Source organism: Anabas testudineus, chromosome 10, assembly GCF_900324465.2.
Source record: "Anabas testudineus chromosome 10, fAnaTes1.2, whole genome shotgun sequence".
In the NCBI taxonomy this organism is placed as follows: Eukaryota; Metazoa; Chordata; class Actinopteri; order Anabantiformes; family Anabantidae; genus Anabas; species Anabas testudineus.
In genome coordinates this window covers 14255105-14274603 of record NC_046619.1, presented here as the reverse complement: position 1 = coordinate 14274603, position 19499 = coordinate 14255105, and the positions used below count along the sequence as shown (strand labels likewise).

The window sequence follows — 19499 nt, the reverse complement described above, 5'->3', positions numbered from 1 at the left end:
CAGAGCTCAGTAGTTGGCCTACAGCATCATGCAGTTGTTCTGAGTGGTGCAAAGATATTTAGATTTACTGCTCTTATATCCATCTTTGGTACTGTGTGGTACATGAGAATTGTCAGTTGTGAAAATATGTTTACTCCATTATATTTAAGAGTCAAATTGGGTTATTTCTATTTATTTTATCACTATTTTATACAGATGTGTGGGTGTGAGTGTCAGGTCACGTGGTGTAGATGTTGCACTGAATCCCTAACTAACTAAGATACTGTAGATTCAGCCATTGCTTAAGCAGATGTATAATCACAATAACCTTAATGGTATCTCATCATTAGCCCCTTAATTAATTGCAGTTCATTGTTCTACATTATTATTTTACATTATGTAGACATTCTCATGCTGTGATTGCACCACTCTGCCAGTGGCAAACAAAAAAACTATTGTAGTGTAAAACTCTGCACATATAAAGCAGATGAGAACACCAAGTAAAATATAAAGCAGAAGTAATTTTTGAATAGAAGGAGGCTTTAAAATCTGTTATTCCTGAATTTACTTGCACTTACTTATTTATATTATTTGTTACTTCCTGAAAAGACACGCATTTATTTCTCAATCGCGTTTATTTGTTTACATAATGTCACTTTTGGGCCCCCGTATGTGTTTAATGTTTGGAGCGGGATCGCGCTCGGGAACGCGCACAGAGCAAAGCGTCCTTTTCGTTTCCATGGAAACCCTGACGGCAACAGAAGACAGGCAGGTCCGACTCCGAGTGTAGTTTTCAACACCAGAAATCCACTTTTAACTTGTCTACGACGGGTTTTAAGAATTTAAGAAACCCCGAAATCAGATACAGTTGTCGTTTTTGTTAATTTGGTAAGTAACGAGTTGATATTGTGCATGTGAAACACTAGCTAACGTCACCGAGTGGCTTACCTGTGGCAGGAAAAGGCGGCTTTCTTGACTAAATGAAACTTTATATTGTTCCGCCATTTGGCTGCTGAAGTGCTTTGTAAAGCCATGTGGCATCTCATACAAACTCCTGGAGCAGTGTGGGCATGATTTTACATGCACTGACTGGATTAGTTTAGCGGTAGTTAGTTTAAAGTATTTAATCGATGCTAGTGCAGCTTCTGTGTAGAGAGGAGTTTGTAAAGGACGTGCACCTGTTTAGTGACCACGTTTATTAAAACTGTCGGTGGTACAGAGAGTGTAGGCTCACATAGTGGACTTTGGACGTTTAGTGGATGCTCATCAGAGGGGAACGGATAGCTAACATTTAACAGAATCCAGCAGGTAAATCTTGATTTTCTCCACTGTTTTCCATAAGGTCTTTTAGGCTGAAAATGTGAGTTTAAATTGATTCTTACAGTCAAAACAGGCCAGGAGTAGTTACCTTGCTTGGTTGGATTACTGTCTTGTGTTATTCTGAAACATAATGTTTGGTATACTGTTATTTTAGAAAGAAAATAGTACAACTTACTTTACTTAATAATTTGTTATATGCACACTGTGTACATAAGAAACCTGTTGCATGGGTCTGTCCTCAGAGAGGGATTCAGCCTCTGTTGCTCTTCTGTTAAAGGTTTTTGTCTCACTAAAGGATAGAGCGTGTCATATTTAAAAGCTGTCTGTCTTATCTTTATTGTACAGCTGAATGACCCTGGAAGTTTCCTCCTGGGAGCGAGATGGAGAATAGCGCTCACGCACTGCCACCCCCATCCCTGTCTTTTTCCTCCTCACCGCAGCAGACATGCTCCAGTGGCCGGCTTTCACTCCCAGTTTCACCTGTTTCATTTCCCCCGTCGCCTACGTCACTCTCTCCAGCAACAGCAGAGTCTATTCACTCGTCTTCCCCTCTTTCGCACGGCACAGCGTCTCAGTGCCTCACTCAGGCAAACATATCTGACCAAGATGACCTGACATGCCTCAACTGGCTGCATCAGAGAGGTAACCTGCTACCGCTGCAGCCCATTCCCAAAATCACACCACTGCCCCAGCCGGCCTCCCAAACTGTCCCTCCAGCCTTGTCCAAGCCGCCATACTCCTTCAGTAGTCTGATTTTCATGGCAATAGAAGATTCACCAGATAGGAGGCTTCCAGTAAAGGACATCTATGAGTGGATTGTGAACAATTTCCCCTACTACAGGACAGCTTCTGGAGGCTGGAGGAACTCTGTAAGACACAACCTGTCCCTGAGCAAGAGCTTCCGCCGCATTCAGAGAGACAAAAGCCAGGTGTGTGCATCACTCAGTTTCCGCATTAGGGCAGCTAAATCAATGAATGAGTAAATATTAAAAGCTTAAATTAAAGGACATAGGTTCTGAAAGCACAAGTGTCACTGAAAAATCCTTGAGCAACACACTGAATTCAGATGTTCTTTTCTGGAGCAAATAAACAGGCCCACAGGGAAATTATTATAATGTACTCCACAGGTTGTTATATGGTCTTATGTGTCAGTGTTGCTTAACACTAACATCACTACATGGGTCATTGGTGTTTCAGTGTTTGAAGTAGTTTTGTGTTGTTGTTTCAGTCAGTGGGAAAGGGATCACTGTGGTGTGTTTGTCCAGAATATCGACCAGCGCTCCTTGAAGTGCTGAGAAAGACCCACAGTTACCACAGCACCAACAGCAATCTCATCAATAAGCCATCACTGTGAGTAGAGCCACACAGTCCAAGTATGTGCAACAGGGCAACAACAAGCAATAATTTTCATTATGAGTAAATCTTTAAATGGATGTTTACCTCTATAAAGTAAAACCTTAAATGGGCTTGTTTACTCTGGATAGCTGCCAGAAATGGTTCAACTGGTTATTACACAATATTAAATAAAGTCAGATAAAAGACTAAAAGTCAATACTTAGTCAAGTTTTCCTCCTCTGTCAAGAAAAATGCACCTTCCAATTCATTATGTTTTATTTTGGCACACTGGTTGGCTGGTTTCAAATTATAATGGACATACAGTACATCATTTTTAAAAAATACCGTAGGAAGTAAAATGATTCCTAGTTGTAGATGTACATCAGTGAGCTTTTTCTGTAATGCTGGACAGAACAGTAAAATTATTTTCTTTCTTGTGTTTCTGATTGATGCTACAATTTATTGGCACTCTGTCTAACTATCTTTCCATGTTGTGTGCAGGTTGGAAGGAGCTGACTATGGACTGCCTGCAGTATGTGACTCCATGGAAATCTCAGGTTAGTGCTGAGGACCTTCGCAGCAGCCTATCGTCGTTAAATTTTCTCTAGACGTTACATATTAGTAACAGATCTCTGTGGCACTTTTACTATCTGCAGCTTTTCACCCTGTCTGCAGCTTTCTCAGCATGCATCATTGTTCCTGTGTTTGTGTTCGGCTGTCATGACAACAAGCCTTCTGTTACCGTGGCAACTCAGCAATAACCTAGCTTAGTCTGCTTTATGTCGCCTCGTTTTGTTTCCGAGCCAGTGTGCGACATGGGTTTCAAATGCTCGCTGAACAGTCTTGACAAGTGGTTTTCAAGTAGGTATTAATATTAATTATTAATATTAATGTCTTTATTCCGCATATTTAGTTATTTAAATCCTCGTTAGCGATCACACTTGAGCGACAGGAAGAACGGATAACATTTTACGTCCATTCTGACAATAATACTGCAAAATATATAGGACAAACACATAATCAACATAAGCTAAATAAACATTAATATAAATACATAAATTAGCAACTAAATCACAAGTAAAAGTGGGGTGGAATGTTCACTGCATCTATATCACTTATTGTTAGAGAATTAAACTATCTAAACTGTGTTTTTTGTAACCTACCAAAACCCCATAGAGACAGCTTCTGCTCCCCAACCACCTAAGTTATATATATCATAAACCAACACAAGAGAAGTAATTCATAAAAACCTAATAAAATTAAAGACTCACAGAACAAAATAAAAGAAAACAATCAAGTGTGGACTATTAAATATCTCTCTCATCTAAATCCCTGTTAGTAAATGATTTAATAGGTGAGACTTTAAATAAGTCAAATTTATTTATTTTGTCCTACTAAAACCCGGCTGCAACAGGATGAACATGTCCGTCTAAAGCACAGGTCGGGGTGGAGGAGTAGCAGCAATCTTCCACTCAAGTTTATGAATTAGCCCCAGACCTAAACAGTTTTAATTCATTTGAGAGCCTCACTCCTAGCCTCTCTGATTCAAACTGAAAGAAACAAAAAAAACTGAATTCTCAGACTTTCCATCTGATTTGATCTGATTCTATCTTTTATTTCATAGCCATGGTACAAACACAGAAGAGGGCAGTCAGCTTAACTTTATTCCAGCACAAGTCAACTAACTTGTTGATAATACTGCAGACGTCCCCCAATCAACACTCTATACTGTTGCCCCCTATGGTAATAAATCAGAGGAAGCTAACTTAATGATACAATTCAAAAATCCGTAACTTAAAGCTAGACCCACATATTATTTATCATTAATAGAGGCAAATAAGAACAGCTTCTTTTCAACACTGTAGCCAGGCTGACAATGAGTCATAGCTCTGTAGAGCCTAGTATCCCCTTAACTCTCAGTAGCAATGACTTCATCAATTTCTTTACTAATAAAATCCTTACTATAAGCGACAAAATGAATGAGATCCTTCCTGCAGTATCTCTAGATTTATTTGTAAGATCTCACTTGTACTTAGACTGCTTCTTTCCTGTAGATCACTCTGATTTAATTTTAAATTTTAATTCATCTAAACATCAACATGTCTCTTAGACCTCATCCCGACTAGACTGCTCAAAAGTGTTTTAACTTTGATCAGCTCACCACTATTAGATCAGATCAATATATCTTTACTAACAGGCTATGTACCACATGCTTTTAGGTTGCTGTAATCAAACCTCTACTCAAAAAGCCTACTCTGGACTCAGGGGTTTTAGCCAATTATAGACAAATATCCAATCTACCTTTTATCTCTGAAATCCTTGAAAAAGTAGTTTCTAAACAATTAGAAAGAATAACCTGTATGAAGATTTCCAGTCAATTTAGATTACATCATAGTACAGAAATGGTACTGGTAAAGGTCACTAACGATCTTTTATTAGCATCAGACAACAGACTTCAAGTAACACTGTGAGGAATCTCTGAGTTATCTTTGAACAGGATATCTCCTGTGCTTTATACATAAAAGAAATATCTAGAACTGCCTTCTTCCACCTGAGGAATATTGGTGGAATTAGAAGCATCCTGTCTAAGAGTGATGCTGAAAAACTAGTCCATGCATTAGTTTTTTCCAGACTGGATTATTATAATTCACTATTAATAGGATGTCCCAATAACTCCTTTAAAAGCCTCCAGTTAATCCAAAAATGCTGCAGCCAGCATTTTGTAATGTCATTGTAACATGTACATGTGACATATGAAAAGTTTTAGTTTTGCTCAACTCAACTCAACTCAACTCAACTTTATTTATAAAGCCCTTTAAAAAACAAGCCCTTGGCTGACCAAAGTGCTGTACACAGCTAGTCAAAAGAAAAACAAGCAAATTAAGACGATACTTAAAACAATGCATAATAAATAAGATGACAATAAATACAAAAGAATAAAACAAAAGAACAAACCCAGTGTCTTCATGCTGAATTAAAAGCAAGGGAATAAAAATCAGTCTTCAAGTAAGTTTTAAAAGTGGACAATGAAGGGGCCTGCCTAATGTACAGTGGTAGGGCGTTCCATAATTTGGGTGCTGCGACGGCAAAAGCTCTGTCCCCTCTAGGCTTCCGCTATGACTTCGGTACTGTCAGGAGAAGCTGGTCAGCTGACCTAAGAGACCGGGAAGGAGCATAGGGGATAAATAGCTCAGCAAGATAAGTGGGGGCAAGACCGTGTACAGATTTAAAAACAAATAAAAGCATTTTAAAATGAACTCTAAAATGCACAGGCAACCAGTGACGAAATGCCAGGATGGGAGTTATGTACTCGCTTTTTCGTGCCCCAACCATGAGACGAGCAGCTGCATTTCTCTCTCCCATAGTTGTGCTTCCTCCTCTCTTTCTCCCTTTCTCTGTACTCCTCTGCAGGTATCCTCTACCCCAGAGCTGTATATTTCTAAGTACAGATATTGACCCTACCCATCTGTTTTTTTGCTGCTTGTTGTTGTTTTTTGTTGCCTGCTGTTCTTTTCTCTCTCCTCTTTCCACTCACCCCAACCGGTCGAGGCAGATGGCCGCCTGCCCTGAGCCTGGTTCTGCTGGAGGTTTCTTCATCTAAAGGGAGTTTCTCCTCTCCACTGTCACCTAGTGTTTGCTCAAGTTGTTAAGTTTTCTATATAATTCTGTATACGGTTATATTTTGTAAGGTCCTAAACCTTACACTGTAAAGTGCCTTGAGATCACTTCTCTTGATCTCGTGATTGGGCACTATACAATTAAAATTTAATCGAATTAAAAAATGATTGTCAAGTAAAGTACATCTGTCTGAGGAAAAAAAGGAAATTATATTTTTTTCCTTCCCCAAATTAGGTGATATCATGTTGAGTAGTTCTGGAGAATCAAGTCAATGAAGACATCAGAGGAGTTTTTTGGAGCTTCTAATAGCCTGCCAACATAAATGACATCCTCAAACTAGGGTCATAATAAGCAAGTTGAAAATCAGCGTCACCAAATTTTCTTTTTAACCAGGATCTTTCTTTGGTATGGGTAGTAAAGTGCCATGTGAGCTGTTTTGCTCTACCTTGTACCTTGTACCGCCTGTAACCTACTCATATTACTTTGTGTTGTGTTAGAACAAATTGGTGAACATAAATCTAATTGATAATAACACTAATCCTTGACGAATAATTTAATTATTTGGTAAATAGCTAGATTTTCCACAATGTTTTATTAAAACACAATTATGTGTAATTTCTACTTGTATCGTTTTTATTTTTTCTTGCAGATCCTCTTTCTCAAACCCTCCTCCTCCCAACAGCTTCACCCCAAACCTTGACCACTGATAACTCTACCTTTGTTGGAAACCCACCGTGCTTTTTGACACCAGATCATGAGGAGCTTGTCACAGTGGAGTCGGTTGAATATCACCAGGAGGAAGTCAGCGAGGAGATGGAAAAGGATCCTCTGTCAGACAGCGGGTACATCGAGTTACACTACTACCAGTCTCAGCAGTACCAGTACCTTGTCGTGCCTGGTGACACTGAGCTGGACCTGGAGACTGTGGAGATCCTTCAGCTTGATACAGAAGCACAGGAGGCTGCAGGGTCACTGCTTGACCTGGCAGGTGGTGGATATTAACTTTATCCCATTTAACAGTATATACTCCAGCAAATCAACATAAATGTGGATTTATGTTGTCAGTTTTAAGTGATTATGGACGGAATAATGATATTTGATACTTTGGCTGCTTCTTTCTCAAATACTGCCACTTACCCTAAAGATTTATTTTTGTATAATTAAATAACTGTATCGATCAACTTCACTGATGGACTAACAAGACTATGGATCACTGTCCTGAATTTACCATCACACTGTTACTTACAATAACAACCTGGACAAAGAGTGAAACACAGACAAAATTATACTCTGACATTTTAAAAACTGAAGTATTTTAAACAGTATGGTGTTGAGGTTTTCAGGGTGTCCACTGTGATTTTTTTCAACAGAGTTCAGCCTCAGGGGTTGAATAAGAGCTTCCAACTCAAGTAGAAGTACTGGTGCTAAATAAAAATATTTCCTATATAAAATTAAGATTTACATGAGGCACTGAAACTTGCAAAAAACAAACAGAAAAAACAGAAGTAGGTCTATCAATGAATGCTCTGAATGCCTCTTACTAACCAGTTCTTCAAAGTGGTCACCATCTTTTCTTTATAAGAAAGTTTTTATTGTTGTTATTTTATGAGGAAACTAAAAATTCAACATTGTTGTTATAGCCTATTCAGAAAATACTGTCATTTTAGTAGTTGAGTTTTAGTGTAGTAGTGGAATTTATTAAAAAATACCTTATTTATAATGTAGTTGCAAATTTAGATTGTACTTAAAACACCGAAAGCACTCCTCAACTACAACAATATAAGTACTTCCAATGTTATTTCTGATTCTTCTTTAAGTCTGTCGTCGTCCTTCACATCATGAGTTGATTTAATGTACGAGATGTTATGTTATTGAATCCCTGAATGCCTCTTTGTCTTCTGTGAATTTGAAAATCCAGATATGATCTTGTAAGCTAAACTGACTTCAATCAGGCACAGATTAAGTGGGATTTTAATTTAAAATGTAAAATGTAAGATGAACTCACTGCCATTTGAACTACTTTACATTTCAGGATACTATAAAGTTCTGTTTGTAAATTTTATGTATTTTCAAAAGCTTTAGATTTTGTAATCTAACAAATAAAATTTCTCATTTCATTGTGAATCAAATTGTTCTGTTTTTTTATCTTATTTTATTTTCAGACAACTCAATTAGTTGGATATTAATAGCATGACAGTTTACCACTGTGTTAGCATGGAAGGATTTATGAATGCGCCTAACAGGGATCATCTCAAGAGAGGTTCTGTTTTATTGCATTTGTTGTTGGACCTCCTTCTAGGTTAGAAGGTTTTGGGGGCTTGTTGTCTAAAAGTTCAGTTATCTAATATATTAATAGTGTAAATATTGTTGTAAGAGCATCCTGGTGAATGTTGGTGCTGTTAATGTGAATTTCGCCATTAGAGGGCATAATATCTGCAAAATAAAGGACAAAATACAATTTGTAATACTAGATGTGCACATGGTATGTCATCAAGAGGTTGCTAAGCTACGAGATATTTTTCATCAGCATAAATTATTCAAATAGGATTTGTATAAATACAAAACACCAAACACCTGCTTTACATCACCTGTCTGGTAGTTCCGTATTCGTAACGTCACCATTAAAACGACATTTCCCATATTTCTGAGGCAGAGGCGACACACTGGGTAATGTAGTTTGTAGACAGCCTAGAGTACGAGCTGGAAGTCATAGTAAAACTACATTACCCTCAAGGCACTGCGCGCGCTGAGGCCGGAAGTGTGCACATTTCGTTGTGGAAAAAAGTTCTCATGGTTGTTTTTATCCCAGAGTGAAAAAGTTACGTTTTAGTCGTTAGTCGACTTTCTTCAGCTTGTGTTTAACCCGACTGAAGACATCAAAGGTAAAACTGTGATAAAGACGCTAAAGATGCACTATTTTACAGCTTTAGCTAAAGCTAATTCAGAGTGCTCATCTTTGAAGAATGCTACAGCGTTAGTTTTTAAACACTCGACCTCAACCGCTAACAGCGGGTACATGTTAGCTTTTCACTGTTCTGTGCTTGGTATCAGCTACAAACGTTAGCTAGCAAGTTAATGTAGCTCGTCAGCTGTTACTTTAGTTATGTTAGATATGTAGCTTGTTTAATACAGCTAGATTAACTTGACAGATGTGTCTAGTTTAGCTACTTTGAATACTGCAGCTGGATGGTGTAGGGGTAAGAGTGCTGCCCTCTATGTGGCAGACTGGGGTTCAAATCCCGGCTGTGGCCTAGCTCCTGTGGGGGTCCCTACGCATACCCTGCCTTTGCCTTTCTTGCACCTTCTCTGTCAAATGACTAACTAACTGTAACTAGTGTGACTTAACACTACGTGTCAGCTACTAAGATCAAACCATGTTGATTGTTTTGAAGATGGGGTTCTGTATATCTTAGTGGCCATGCGTTACCTTCTCACAACAAACTGCAGACATATTGCAAAAAGTGGTTTTCTCTCATGTCTGCACAGTTTTGTTATTGCAACAACTCACTCTTTCACACTAAGTGCAGAGAAATGTTTGGCATGCTACGCCTGAGTGCCACACCTTTTGAGGTGTTGAGTTTTTGATGAAAGGATGAACCACACCACAAATAAACTGTTATGAAAGCACTTGCCTGTCATTAGTCATCATGAGAGAGGACATCCTCCTCAGAAAGCAGCAACAATGAAGTCCATTGAAGCAGAAATGATGAAGGGTGTACTGAAGAGCACGCTGAATCTCCCAGCTGGAGGGAAAGCAGCATGACACCCATAAGAACATCCCACAGTGAGCTTAAACAGGGCTAAATATTGTGCCTGGTGGAAGGATCAGTGCGTGTCTGATTGGTCAGTGGCCACAGACAGGATGGTATTTAATGAGTAAACAGCTTTCAGTGTGATAGTCATACAAGTCTCATGCCGCAGTGATGTAAATAAGGTGCGAGTGAGCTTTAAGGAATGCGTCCTTTAAGCCTTCAACTAATGGGTGTTGTCATTACTCACTCACTTCACTGATTATAATTTTTCCATAGTTTTCTTTTATCAGATTATTTTTGTCAACAATTAGTGCGTTAACTGTTTTAACAACAAAAAAATGTTAACAAATCTTTTTAAAAAGTATTCATTAATACCTGCTTCTCAAAAGTGATTATTGAATTGCTTTCTTTGCCATAAATCACAGTGAAAGCCTAAAGCGATGTCTTGTGGCCTGATAACCCAAAAACTATGAAATGAAAAGGTTATAATAATAATTATGAAATATAATATAATTACTATAATAAATTAAAAGTACATCTGTGTTTTATATAATTTTAAATTAAAGCTTGTGGACTTGTGATGTGGACTGTTTTTTGACACCTTGGACATTTACACTTACTTTGATTAGTCACAGTAAGATCAGTGATAAATAATGAGTGTAATAATTGTTCCAATACTAATATCAAATAAATATTTTTGGAATATTCACAGGGACCATTACTTCTGCAGAATGGGGCGTAAACCAGGCCCAGTTCAGATCATCACAGTGTCTAAGGATGATCACTCCTTCGAGTTGGACACTAAGGCTCTGGAACAGGTTCTGTTGGCTGAAAATGTCAGAGACAAACATGTGGTGGTGCTGTCAGTGGCTGGAGCTTTCAGAAAGGGAAAGAGCTTCCTGCTGGATTTTATGCTCCGTTACATGTACAGAAAGGTGAGCTGCACTGAAACATGATCGGCGTCTCGGTTTTCCAGATATCATACCTTACTCACCTTATATGTGTACAATGCTGAGAGGTCAAGATCACTTAATACCGAGCGATTTGATGCTGAACTTTTGTCATGTTGACTAATAAATATTTTAAAAATAAGTGATCTGATAATGAATTAATAATTGAAGTTGTTTTTAGACATGCATTTCCGGCATTGTTTGGTTCCAGCTTCAAAACATCATCGTAAACACATTGACGACATTGTGCCATTAATGCCCATCCCTGTTGTAACATGTGAACTAACTGGTCCATTGAACAAAATAACTGAGTATTTACTCATGGCCTTTATTGAAGAGTGGAGTTCTGTGATCTGTGTGTGCTGCTTGTTTTTTTATTGAGGGTTCAAAATGTCTGAGATCAGATTGAAAGTCTGTTCTGTCTTGATGTAACCCTGGAAATAATTAGAACATTTGAGGATTAAGAGGCACAATAAGTTATCACATGAACTTAAGAGTCTGAGCTATTTCTAAGTCCTCTGAATGTTTGTTTAAATGGATGAACGTCAATGAGATCTGACATTTGTACAAAGGGCAACATGGTGGTGCACTCATCTCACAGCAAGAAGCTCCTGGGTTCGAACCCAGGGTCGTGCAGGTTCTCTCAGTAACTGTGTGAATTTCCTCCTAGTACACCAGGACTCTAAACTACCTGTAGATGTGATTGTGGGTGTTAAAATTGTCTGGATCCGTGTGTGTCAGCCCTGTGATAGACTGGCAACCTGAACCCGCCTCACGCCATATTACAGCTTCTGCAGCCCTTAACAGTATAAAGATTGAAGTCTTAAATATATTTTCTTCACTTAGCATTTAGAGACACTTCTTGTATGCTCATTGATAAATCTCAGTAATTTTGATAACTTGTTACCTTTGCTGTAGTGCCACCATCAGGCTGAATGTTTGCCTTTAAATCTAAATATAGTACGTTCTCGTGTGCAGAACACTTGTGTTTACCATTCAGGTTAATCATATATGATTAGACAAGTTTAATGTTTTGAATAAGCCAAAAGATTTAAACTCAAGAGTTTCTCTGAAAACCTCCGCCTGCTCCCATCTTTTTGTTAAAAGTGTAATTTGTGCTTCTGCAGGATGATGAAAACTGGTTGGGGCAGGATGATGAGCCTCTGACTGGATTTTCCTGGAGAGGGGGCTCAGAACCGGAGACAACAGGCATCCAGGTGTGGAGTGAAGTTTTCCTCGTCCAAAAGAGTGATGGAACAGAGGTACACATGTTTTTTATTTATCCACCATGTACGTCAGCAAATAAAACACTATTTACTTTTGTTTTGTTCATACTTATATCACTACATGTCTTTAAAATTTCTTAATAATAATAAGTTTCTTATAAGACCTGTGTGGGAGTTTAGTTTTTTCCAAAACGTCATTCTCTCTTTTTAACCTTTTTAGCTTCTTTATGTGAGCATTTTCATTTTTCAGTGTTTTCCCTATTACACTACCTTCGTCCATTCCATTCGGCGTGGTACCTTCACCAATCCCAGAGCTTGCATAAAATTATGATATTTTAATAATAATAATTAATTAGAAGTGAATCTATAATAAAAATAATTGTTATTTGCAGCCCTGAATGTTTGAAATGTTGCCCCAACATAATGTTTCTGTCCTTTTTCCACGTTATGTTGTATGTTTTGTCTGTGTGCTGCTGTAGGTGGCTGTGGTGTTGATGGACACTCAGGGAGCATTTGATGACCAGTCCACCGTCAAGGACTGTGCCACCATCTTTGCCCTCAGTACCATGACCAGCTCAATACAGGTTGACCGATCTCCTCTGATTGTTACTGATTTAATAACAAATAAAACAGCAATAAGTAACACGAGTTCTTCTTCTGTAGCTCTACAATCTGTCACAGAACATTCAAGAGGATGATCTTCAGCAGCTGCAGGTCTGTTTACATCAGTACTACAACGAGATAGTGTCCGCAGTTTTTAATAATTCATTTTAATGTAAAAAAAAAAACCCTGCTTTGATACGACTAGTAACTCCTTCTGAAAATTCTCACCTAAAACAGTTCTTTTCAGCCCTAAATGGTTTAGTTTAATTTATATTTAAGACATAAAATTGTACTTTTACAATCTCCTGATATTTGCATCTCACTTTTCATTTTGTATAATTGGTGCCTTCTCCTTACAGCTGTTCACAGAGTACGGTCGTCTTGCTATGGATGAAATCTTCCAGAAACCTTTCCAGGTAAAAAATAAAAGCACATGTGATGTGTTATTGCAGATGCTGGACATGCGTCTGATTTGTTTTAATACTTTACCTTTTCTCCTTTAGTCACTGATGTTCCTCATCAGGGACTGGAGCTTTCCCTACGAATACATCTATGGGTTTAAAGGAGGCAGTCAATTCCTGGATAAACGGTTACAGGTACCAGTGACTCCTGTAGTTGTGTGTTTTTGTACTGTAGTTGGGAGTTTTTGATTTCATTTATTATTGCGTTTGATTTTAAAGGTTAAGGAGGCCCAACATGAGGAGCTGCAAACAGTGAGGGAGCACATCCATTCATGCTTCACCAACATTTCCTGCTTCTTGTTACCTCACCCTGGGTTGAAAGTTGCCACCAGTCCTGGGTTTCGGGGACAACTTAGAGGTGCGATGCTTCCATCTCCACACTTTTTGTCACCTAAACTTTGTTTAAGCTTGGTATGTAGCTCAGTGTCCAACATACTGAGTCTGTGTTTGTGTTTACTGTGTCAGATGTGGCACCAGAGTTCAAAGAGCAGCTGCAGAGTCTGATTCCTAAACTACTGCATCCAGACCGTCTGGCTGAGAAAGAGATAAATGGAAACAAAATCACTTGCAGGGGTCTGCTCGAGTTCTTCAAGGTAGCATTTTCTCTATCTGAGTTTCCTCCTGCTGCGCCTGAACACGCTTTTCATATCTAACCCTGTCATTTTTGTGTTGCCAGGCCTATATCAAGATTTACCAGGGAGAAGATTTACCACAACCAAAGACCATGCTCATTGTATGTGCAGAATCAACACAAGTTTGAATAATTATTTTCACTTTTTCTTTTTCACTCTAATAAATGTATTATTTGCCTGTTTTTCTCACCAGGCGACCGCAGAGGCCAATAACCTGGCCGCTGTGGCAGCAGCCAAAGATCAGTATTACAAAAACATGGAGAAGGTAGATTCACTGCAGAAAACACTCTCTCTCTTTGCTCTGATGATCACTGTTGCGTTGACAGGGAAAGACATGATGCTCCTCAACACAGTGACCAAGGCCAGATTCAAGGTCTTGGTGGTTCAGCAGTCCTCATGTTCAAACTTTAACCAAACTGAAATGCAAGAATAAAATAAAAAAAGCAAATAAATAAAAGCAAATGACCTAGAGAATAACTGACTGCATACCAACTGCATTTGAAGACCTGCGATTATAATCTTTTCACACACTTCATGACTTTATCTGCTGATGCAGTTGTTGTAATGTGCGTTCCTGCCTGAAGTCTCTTTGTTTTTTGTCTTTCCAAGATGTGTGGGGGAGACCTGCCCTACGTTTCCCCTGACTCTCTGGAGGAGAAGCATCACTTTTACTACAGAGAGGCTCTTCGCAGCTTCTCATCCACCAAGAAGATGGGCGGACAGGACTTTTGTGATCGTTACCAAGCACACCTGGAAAAGGAGCTGGAGGAAATGTGGCAGTCTTTCAGCAAGCACAATGAGGTAAGAGAAATTTCTTCTTAGACTCTGATATTGATTTGTTTTTATGACATGTTCCTAATCACCTGCTTTTCTCTTTATTGTAAAAGTCAAAAAATCTCTTCAGCGCCTTCCGGACACCTGCAGTGTTGTTTGTCCTGGTGTGCCTCCTCTACGTGCTGTCAGGCTTGTTGCTCTTCATCGGCTTGCCGGCCTTTGCCTGGATGTGTGACTGCACACTGGGCGTGGTCATGATCGCCATGCTGACGTGGGCCTTCATCCGTTACTCTGGTCAGTACCGGTCTGTCGGAGGAGCCATAGATCAGGCAGCAGGTGTCGTCCTGGAGCAGGTGAGAACAATGAGCTTCGCTTTAGTTACATCATTGTAGTAGTTTATTTTTTATTTAGTCACCTGTTACCACCACTAGAGGGAGTAATTGACGTTTGACAGAACAAGAGGAAAGAAATCCAAATTGCTTTTGATTTGCAGAGAGTCAGTGTATCATGAAGCCAATCAACTAAACACATTTTATTCACTGATAGGATGATGAGTTTAAGCATTTTCCTAGATAAGTTTATTTCTTTTGACACAAGTAAAGTTAATTTGTCATAATATCAAAATACTGGATGAACTGTTAATTACTGGAAATTACAGCTTTTTCTATTCATAGACTGACAAATTTATGGGCTCAGAGGTATTTAGTCAAACTAACATAACTATACATTGAATTGTTAGTTTTAATATCCTTTACAGTCAATAGCTTCCTGAAGTCTAGAGACAATAGACATGACCACGTTTCTACTGCAGCTGTCGTTTCCTGGTTCTTTGGGGGGAGTTTTGCATTCAGCAGGTGAAACTGATGCAGGGTTGAATTGAGGTCAGGTGATCGACTCAATCATTGCAGAACTTTCTATGTATTTATGTGAATTTCTTTTTTTAAGTCTTAGTTTGTTCAAAAACTTTCCAGACTTGAAAATTTGAGCTCTATGAATAAAACAGTTTGATCTAGTAAAGGCTAAAAAAAAGCTCCTTCTTAATGTTTCAAAATTTATCGGAAGATAATTAAAGTAAGAGATAATTAAAATGTATGAGCTGGATCCAACTGTAACAGAAAACGAAACTAACTACAAGAAGACTTTAAAAGCCCTCAATCCCCCAGAGGCCGCTTAAAGTTCATTACTAACATGAAACCAGAAGTGGTTTGAAAGGATTGACCGCAGTCTCGCTGCCATGGTTAAACATATGACTGAAGGGGCTGAGTAGTTTCAGTGAATTAACCACAACAAAGAAAAAAATGAAGTCAGCGAATGTTGCAAGAAGCATCTCACACAGCGCACAGCCTGTTGAATAATCTTCCCTTTTTTCCCCTGTGATTTCAGGCCACCGTGATGTTGAACAAATCGAGAGGGACAAACATGGCTGACACGAAGAAATCCAGATAAAGCACCTTTGAACCTTCATGGTCTCAATACAATGCAACCAGCGCACACTCAGCACTAAAGCCTTATCCTGCCACCCACTGAAATAAACACGTAGCTCCAACACATTGGCACAAATAAAATGCAAATTCACCAGCATCTATTTGAAGCATATCACCTGTAAAGTCCAGGCCGAGGCAGGAAATCGGACGATCCCAATCCTGGTGAGCACAGTACAGATCTACAGTCATCATTGTACAAGTTGCTCTTAATAAGTTAGGTCAGTGTTTACGATTCAACTTTCAAAAAATAAAACACTTTATTTTCTTCTTAATATTCTTCAAATAAAGGTTTGGCAGTATATCTTTAAATAATTACCTTTAAAATTGCGGGCTTTAAAGCTTATACATGCATGCATATTCGTTACTTCGTTGCTACATTTATTTTATTTTATCATCTTAAAACATTCCACTGTGTTTGTAGATTTGGTTTATATTTGATATAAACTAGCATTTTCAGACAGGTAAACTGTCTCTGTTTTGGAAGGAGAGGAGAGAGAGGATTCACACTGTCATTGCCATTTATTCTGTTACACGTTACACTTTGTAGATTTTGATACTGGTTTCTTCTAGAGACATTTTATATTCTGCAAACATTTCCATCTCCAAAGATTTAGCCTCCAATCATTCAGCCAAAACGTTTAAACGCTTTAAATACTGTATTTTTGACCTTGTACTCTTAAAATATAGTTTGCACTGTAAACAGGTTTTATGCCTCGAAAACCAGGAAAAATAATCAAAATATTCAAACAAACCAAAATTTTCAAGCTGTCTCAATTTTCAGATCAATTCACTCATTATTATTATTATTATCAACATTGGTACTTACCGGTGGTTATTATCGTGTAATCATGTTTGCACCTTAGAAAATATTTCTTGACGTTATTCTCTTAGTGAAAACACCAACAATAATTCTCTATAAAGGTTTTCATTTGTTCTTAAGAAGGTTTTGTCAATGTAAAATTTAAAACATGGCAGACTTTCTTTTTTTTTTGTCAAAGTGTCACTATAAGTGACTATCAAACCATTGCATGCTTGGATCAAGGCTTTACTTCAAATTACTTGCGTGTAATAGTTGTATAACATATAATTAAACCCTATTACAGTAAAAGAAATACTAGATTTTGCCTGAGTTGTGTCTTAGAGGTTCCTGTTTACATGCAGCCATTTAAGCAGCCGTGCAGAGAATTAAAAAGGTAGACTACAGAGTGAATTTGTTAGTTCTCCTTTGTGGGGCCAGGCAGGGCTTCTCAGGACTCTGAATGAATCAGGCACTGGATTAAAGGACTCTGATTATTTGCAGCTATGCCCTACATCTCTGATTATGATGAAATACAGGTCCTTTAGAAACACAGGAGAACATTTATTATTGGAAAAATAACCTTTTAAATGTCACAAGACTATAACCTGGGAGCAAAAGTGGAACTCTGTCGTATATAATTATTGTTTTAATACAAAAGTGGAGCACAAAGCTAATTGATGCTTTAATCGCTCGTTAATGTTGTGATACTGCAGGTCCAGGTCAAAAGAGTACAAGGCCAAAGGTGATCGTAGAAATATGGAGGATGAGAGACTTAGAAATTCTCTGTCCATGTGTTTGCACATTCCACGCCTGTCCCCTTTCCACAATAGGAGGAAATGTCAGGTTTTACAAGCACATACTATTGCACTTCTTCCTCTTTGGTGCTTTTTTTGCACACCTATCATTCCAAAAATGGGCAAATGCAGCATGCAGCGTTGTATTAACAGCTAATGTAATCATCTCTTGCAGAGATGTGGTGGCCTTAAGTTGAGAACTGCTGTTTTATAAAGAATAAACAAGAGCTTGACATTGTTCATATTTTCTAATGTTTTCATTTATAGCAGCCTATAATATACTACAGTACGAGTATTAACAATATGTTATATTTACAGTGGCAAAAACAAAAGGTAGTACAATTTATAATTTGTAAAGTGATGGAATATAAATATATTTACTCAAGTACTAAACTTAGGGACAAATGTGAGCTAGTTGTACTTGTCATGTTATTTTCTACCTCTACCTCACTACAGATTACAGTTTGAGTGACTTGGTTTTATAATAAACTATTCAATTGAGCCAGCTACAACAGTAAAATGCTGCTTTTACATTAATGTGTGAGTTTTATAAGATTTTGTTATAAAGAAAAATGTATTTGGAAATGTAACATACAACATATATTAGAATTCTCAAGATATAATAGACACAGTGTGTATTAGTCATTATAAACAAGCTAATTTTATGTGATTATGATGTGAAGCTTTTTTATTACACCATCACTAAATTTAGTAGCTAGTTCCCTGTCATTAATAACAAAGGGATGTTTAGTAGTTATACTGGTGGTGGTGGTTTGACAATAATAAGGATATAATAAGGAAGAATAATTCATGCATGGAGACATTTGGAGTAACCCCCATCCCCCCCGCTGAGTTTACAGTGTCTAGGTTGAGGAGCATCGTTGTGCAGGGATATATTTGATGTCTGTTTTTCTCAGTTTTAATGGTGCTGTGAGCTCTTACTATTTGTCTTTTCCTGGGAGGGTTTATGGGGGTGGTGTTAAGAAAATGCTGTGTATTTTTGGGCTGTATTGTGTTTACGTTATTTCTCCTAAATTCCTCCTTTTTCTATTTCTGTTGACAAAACCGGTGTTGGTTGTTTAACCTCCTGCTGAATGTAGGTCAGCAGCTCGGGGCTGACCTCAGCTGTGAAAACTAAAGCATCATCCTGCAGAAATGTGTGGATGCGGCTTCCGCTCCTCGCTGCCTGGACTCCGCCGCCGCGTCTCATCCTCTCACTGACCCCCTGCGCGTCTCTGTGCGCGTCTCTCTCTCTTATTCTCTGGACTCGGTGCCGAACTGAAATCTGCCGTAGCGAAGTTCGTGTCCCGTGTTTTCCTTATATGGTGATGAGCGTCGCGTCCCGACCCTCCCCGCGCTGCACTGGGAGCGAGGCGCGTGCACTGGGAGCGAGGCGCGTGCACCGGCCGCCGCCGCCGCCGCCGCTCCCCGTTCACTTCCTTATTTGGAAGTGAGTTCAACAAAAACCGCACGGAGGGAAGGGGGGAGAGAGAGGGGGGGGGGGGAGAGAGAGAGAGAGGGGGGGGGGGGGGGGGGGGGGAGGGGAGCTGGATGACGGAGAGTTTCCTCTCTTCCTGAAAAACGCTCTGCTGGACTCAGGCTGCTGGAAACAGCGACACAGGCGCTTTATTCATTCATTCATTCATTCATTCATTCATTCATTCATTCATTCATTCATTCATTCATCACGTTGGTGACATCATCAATTGCACCTATTCCAATCGATACTCGTGTTAAACCACTCAGGCTGATGACGACATGAACACAGGCGA

At 38.8% G+C, this 19499-nt stretch overlaps 2 protein-coding genes across 2 annotated transcripts; both read left to right on the top strand.

Moving 5' to 3' along the window:
* Positions 1 to 726: 726 nt before the first annotated feature.
* On the top strand, positions 727 to 7541 carry si:ch211-145o7.3 (forkhead box protein N2). The gene is made up of 5 exons (XM_026357187.1): positions 727 to 867; positions 1645 to 2228; positions 2528 to 2649; positions 3136 to 3191; positions 6902 to 7541. Exons 2-5 carry the CDS (start codon positions 1680 to 1682, stop codon positions 7252 to 7254), a joined length of 1080 nt encoding a protein of 359 aa, XP_026212972.1. The 5' UTR covers positions 727 to 867; positions 1645 to 1679; the 3' UTR covers positions 7255 to 7541.
* A 1469-nt stretch (positions 7542 to 9010) lies between these two features.
* atl3 (atlastin 3) lies at positions 9011 to 17967 on the top strand. Its single transcript, XM_026358135.1, has 14 exons — positions 9011 to 9134; positions 10717 to 10939; positions 12082 to 12216; positions 12660 to 12764; positions 12844 to 12894; positions 13143 to 13199; positions 13287 to 13379; positions 13464 to 13602; positions 13710 to 13837; positions 13921 to 13977; positions 14070 to 14141; positions 14486 to 14677; positions 14764 to 15003; positions 16034 to 17967. Exons 2-14 carry the CDS (start codon positions 10736 to 10738, stop codon positions 16094 to 16096), a joined length of 1536 nt encoding a protein of 511 aa, XP_026213920.1. The 5' UTR covers positions 9011 to 9134; positions 10717 to 10735; the 3' UTR covers positions 16097 to 17967.
* The last annotated feature ends 1532 nt before the right edge of the window (positions 17968 to 19499 follow it).

Bases quoted from the DNA above. Each gene is read 5' to 3' on its own strand.
- si:ch211-145o7.3 (XM_026357187.1), top strand. From the start codon at position 1,680: ATGGAGAATAGCGCTCACGCACTGCCACCCCCATCCCTGTCTTTTTCC. The intron at 2,229-2,527 runs GTGTGTGCATCA...TTGTTGTTTCAG, and splicing joins TTCAGAGAGACAAAAGCCAG to TCAGTGGGAAAGGGATCACT. The intron at 3,192-6,901 runs GTTAGTGCTGAG...TTTTTCTTGCAG, and splicing joins TGACTCCATGGAAATCTCAG to ATCCTCTTTCTCAAACCCTC.
- atl3 (XM_026358135.1), top strand. From the start codon at position 10,736: ATGGGGCGTAAACCAGGCCCAGTTCAGATCATCACAGTGTCTAAGGAT. The intron at 12,895-13,142 runs GTCTGTTTACAT...TTCTCCTTACAG, and splicing joins ATGATCTTCAGCAGCTGCAG to CTGTTCACAGAGTACGGTCG. The intron at 13,200-13,286 runs GTAAAAAATAAA...TTTCTCCTTTAG, and splicing joins TCTTCCAGAAACCTTTCCAG to TCACTGATGTTCCTCATCAG.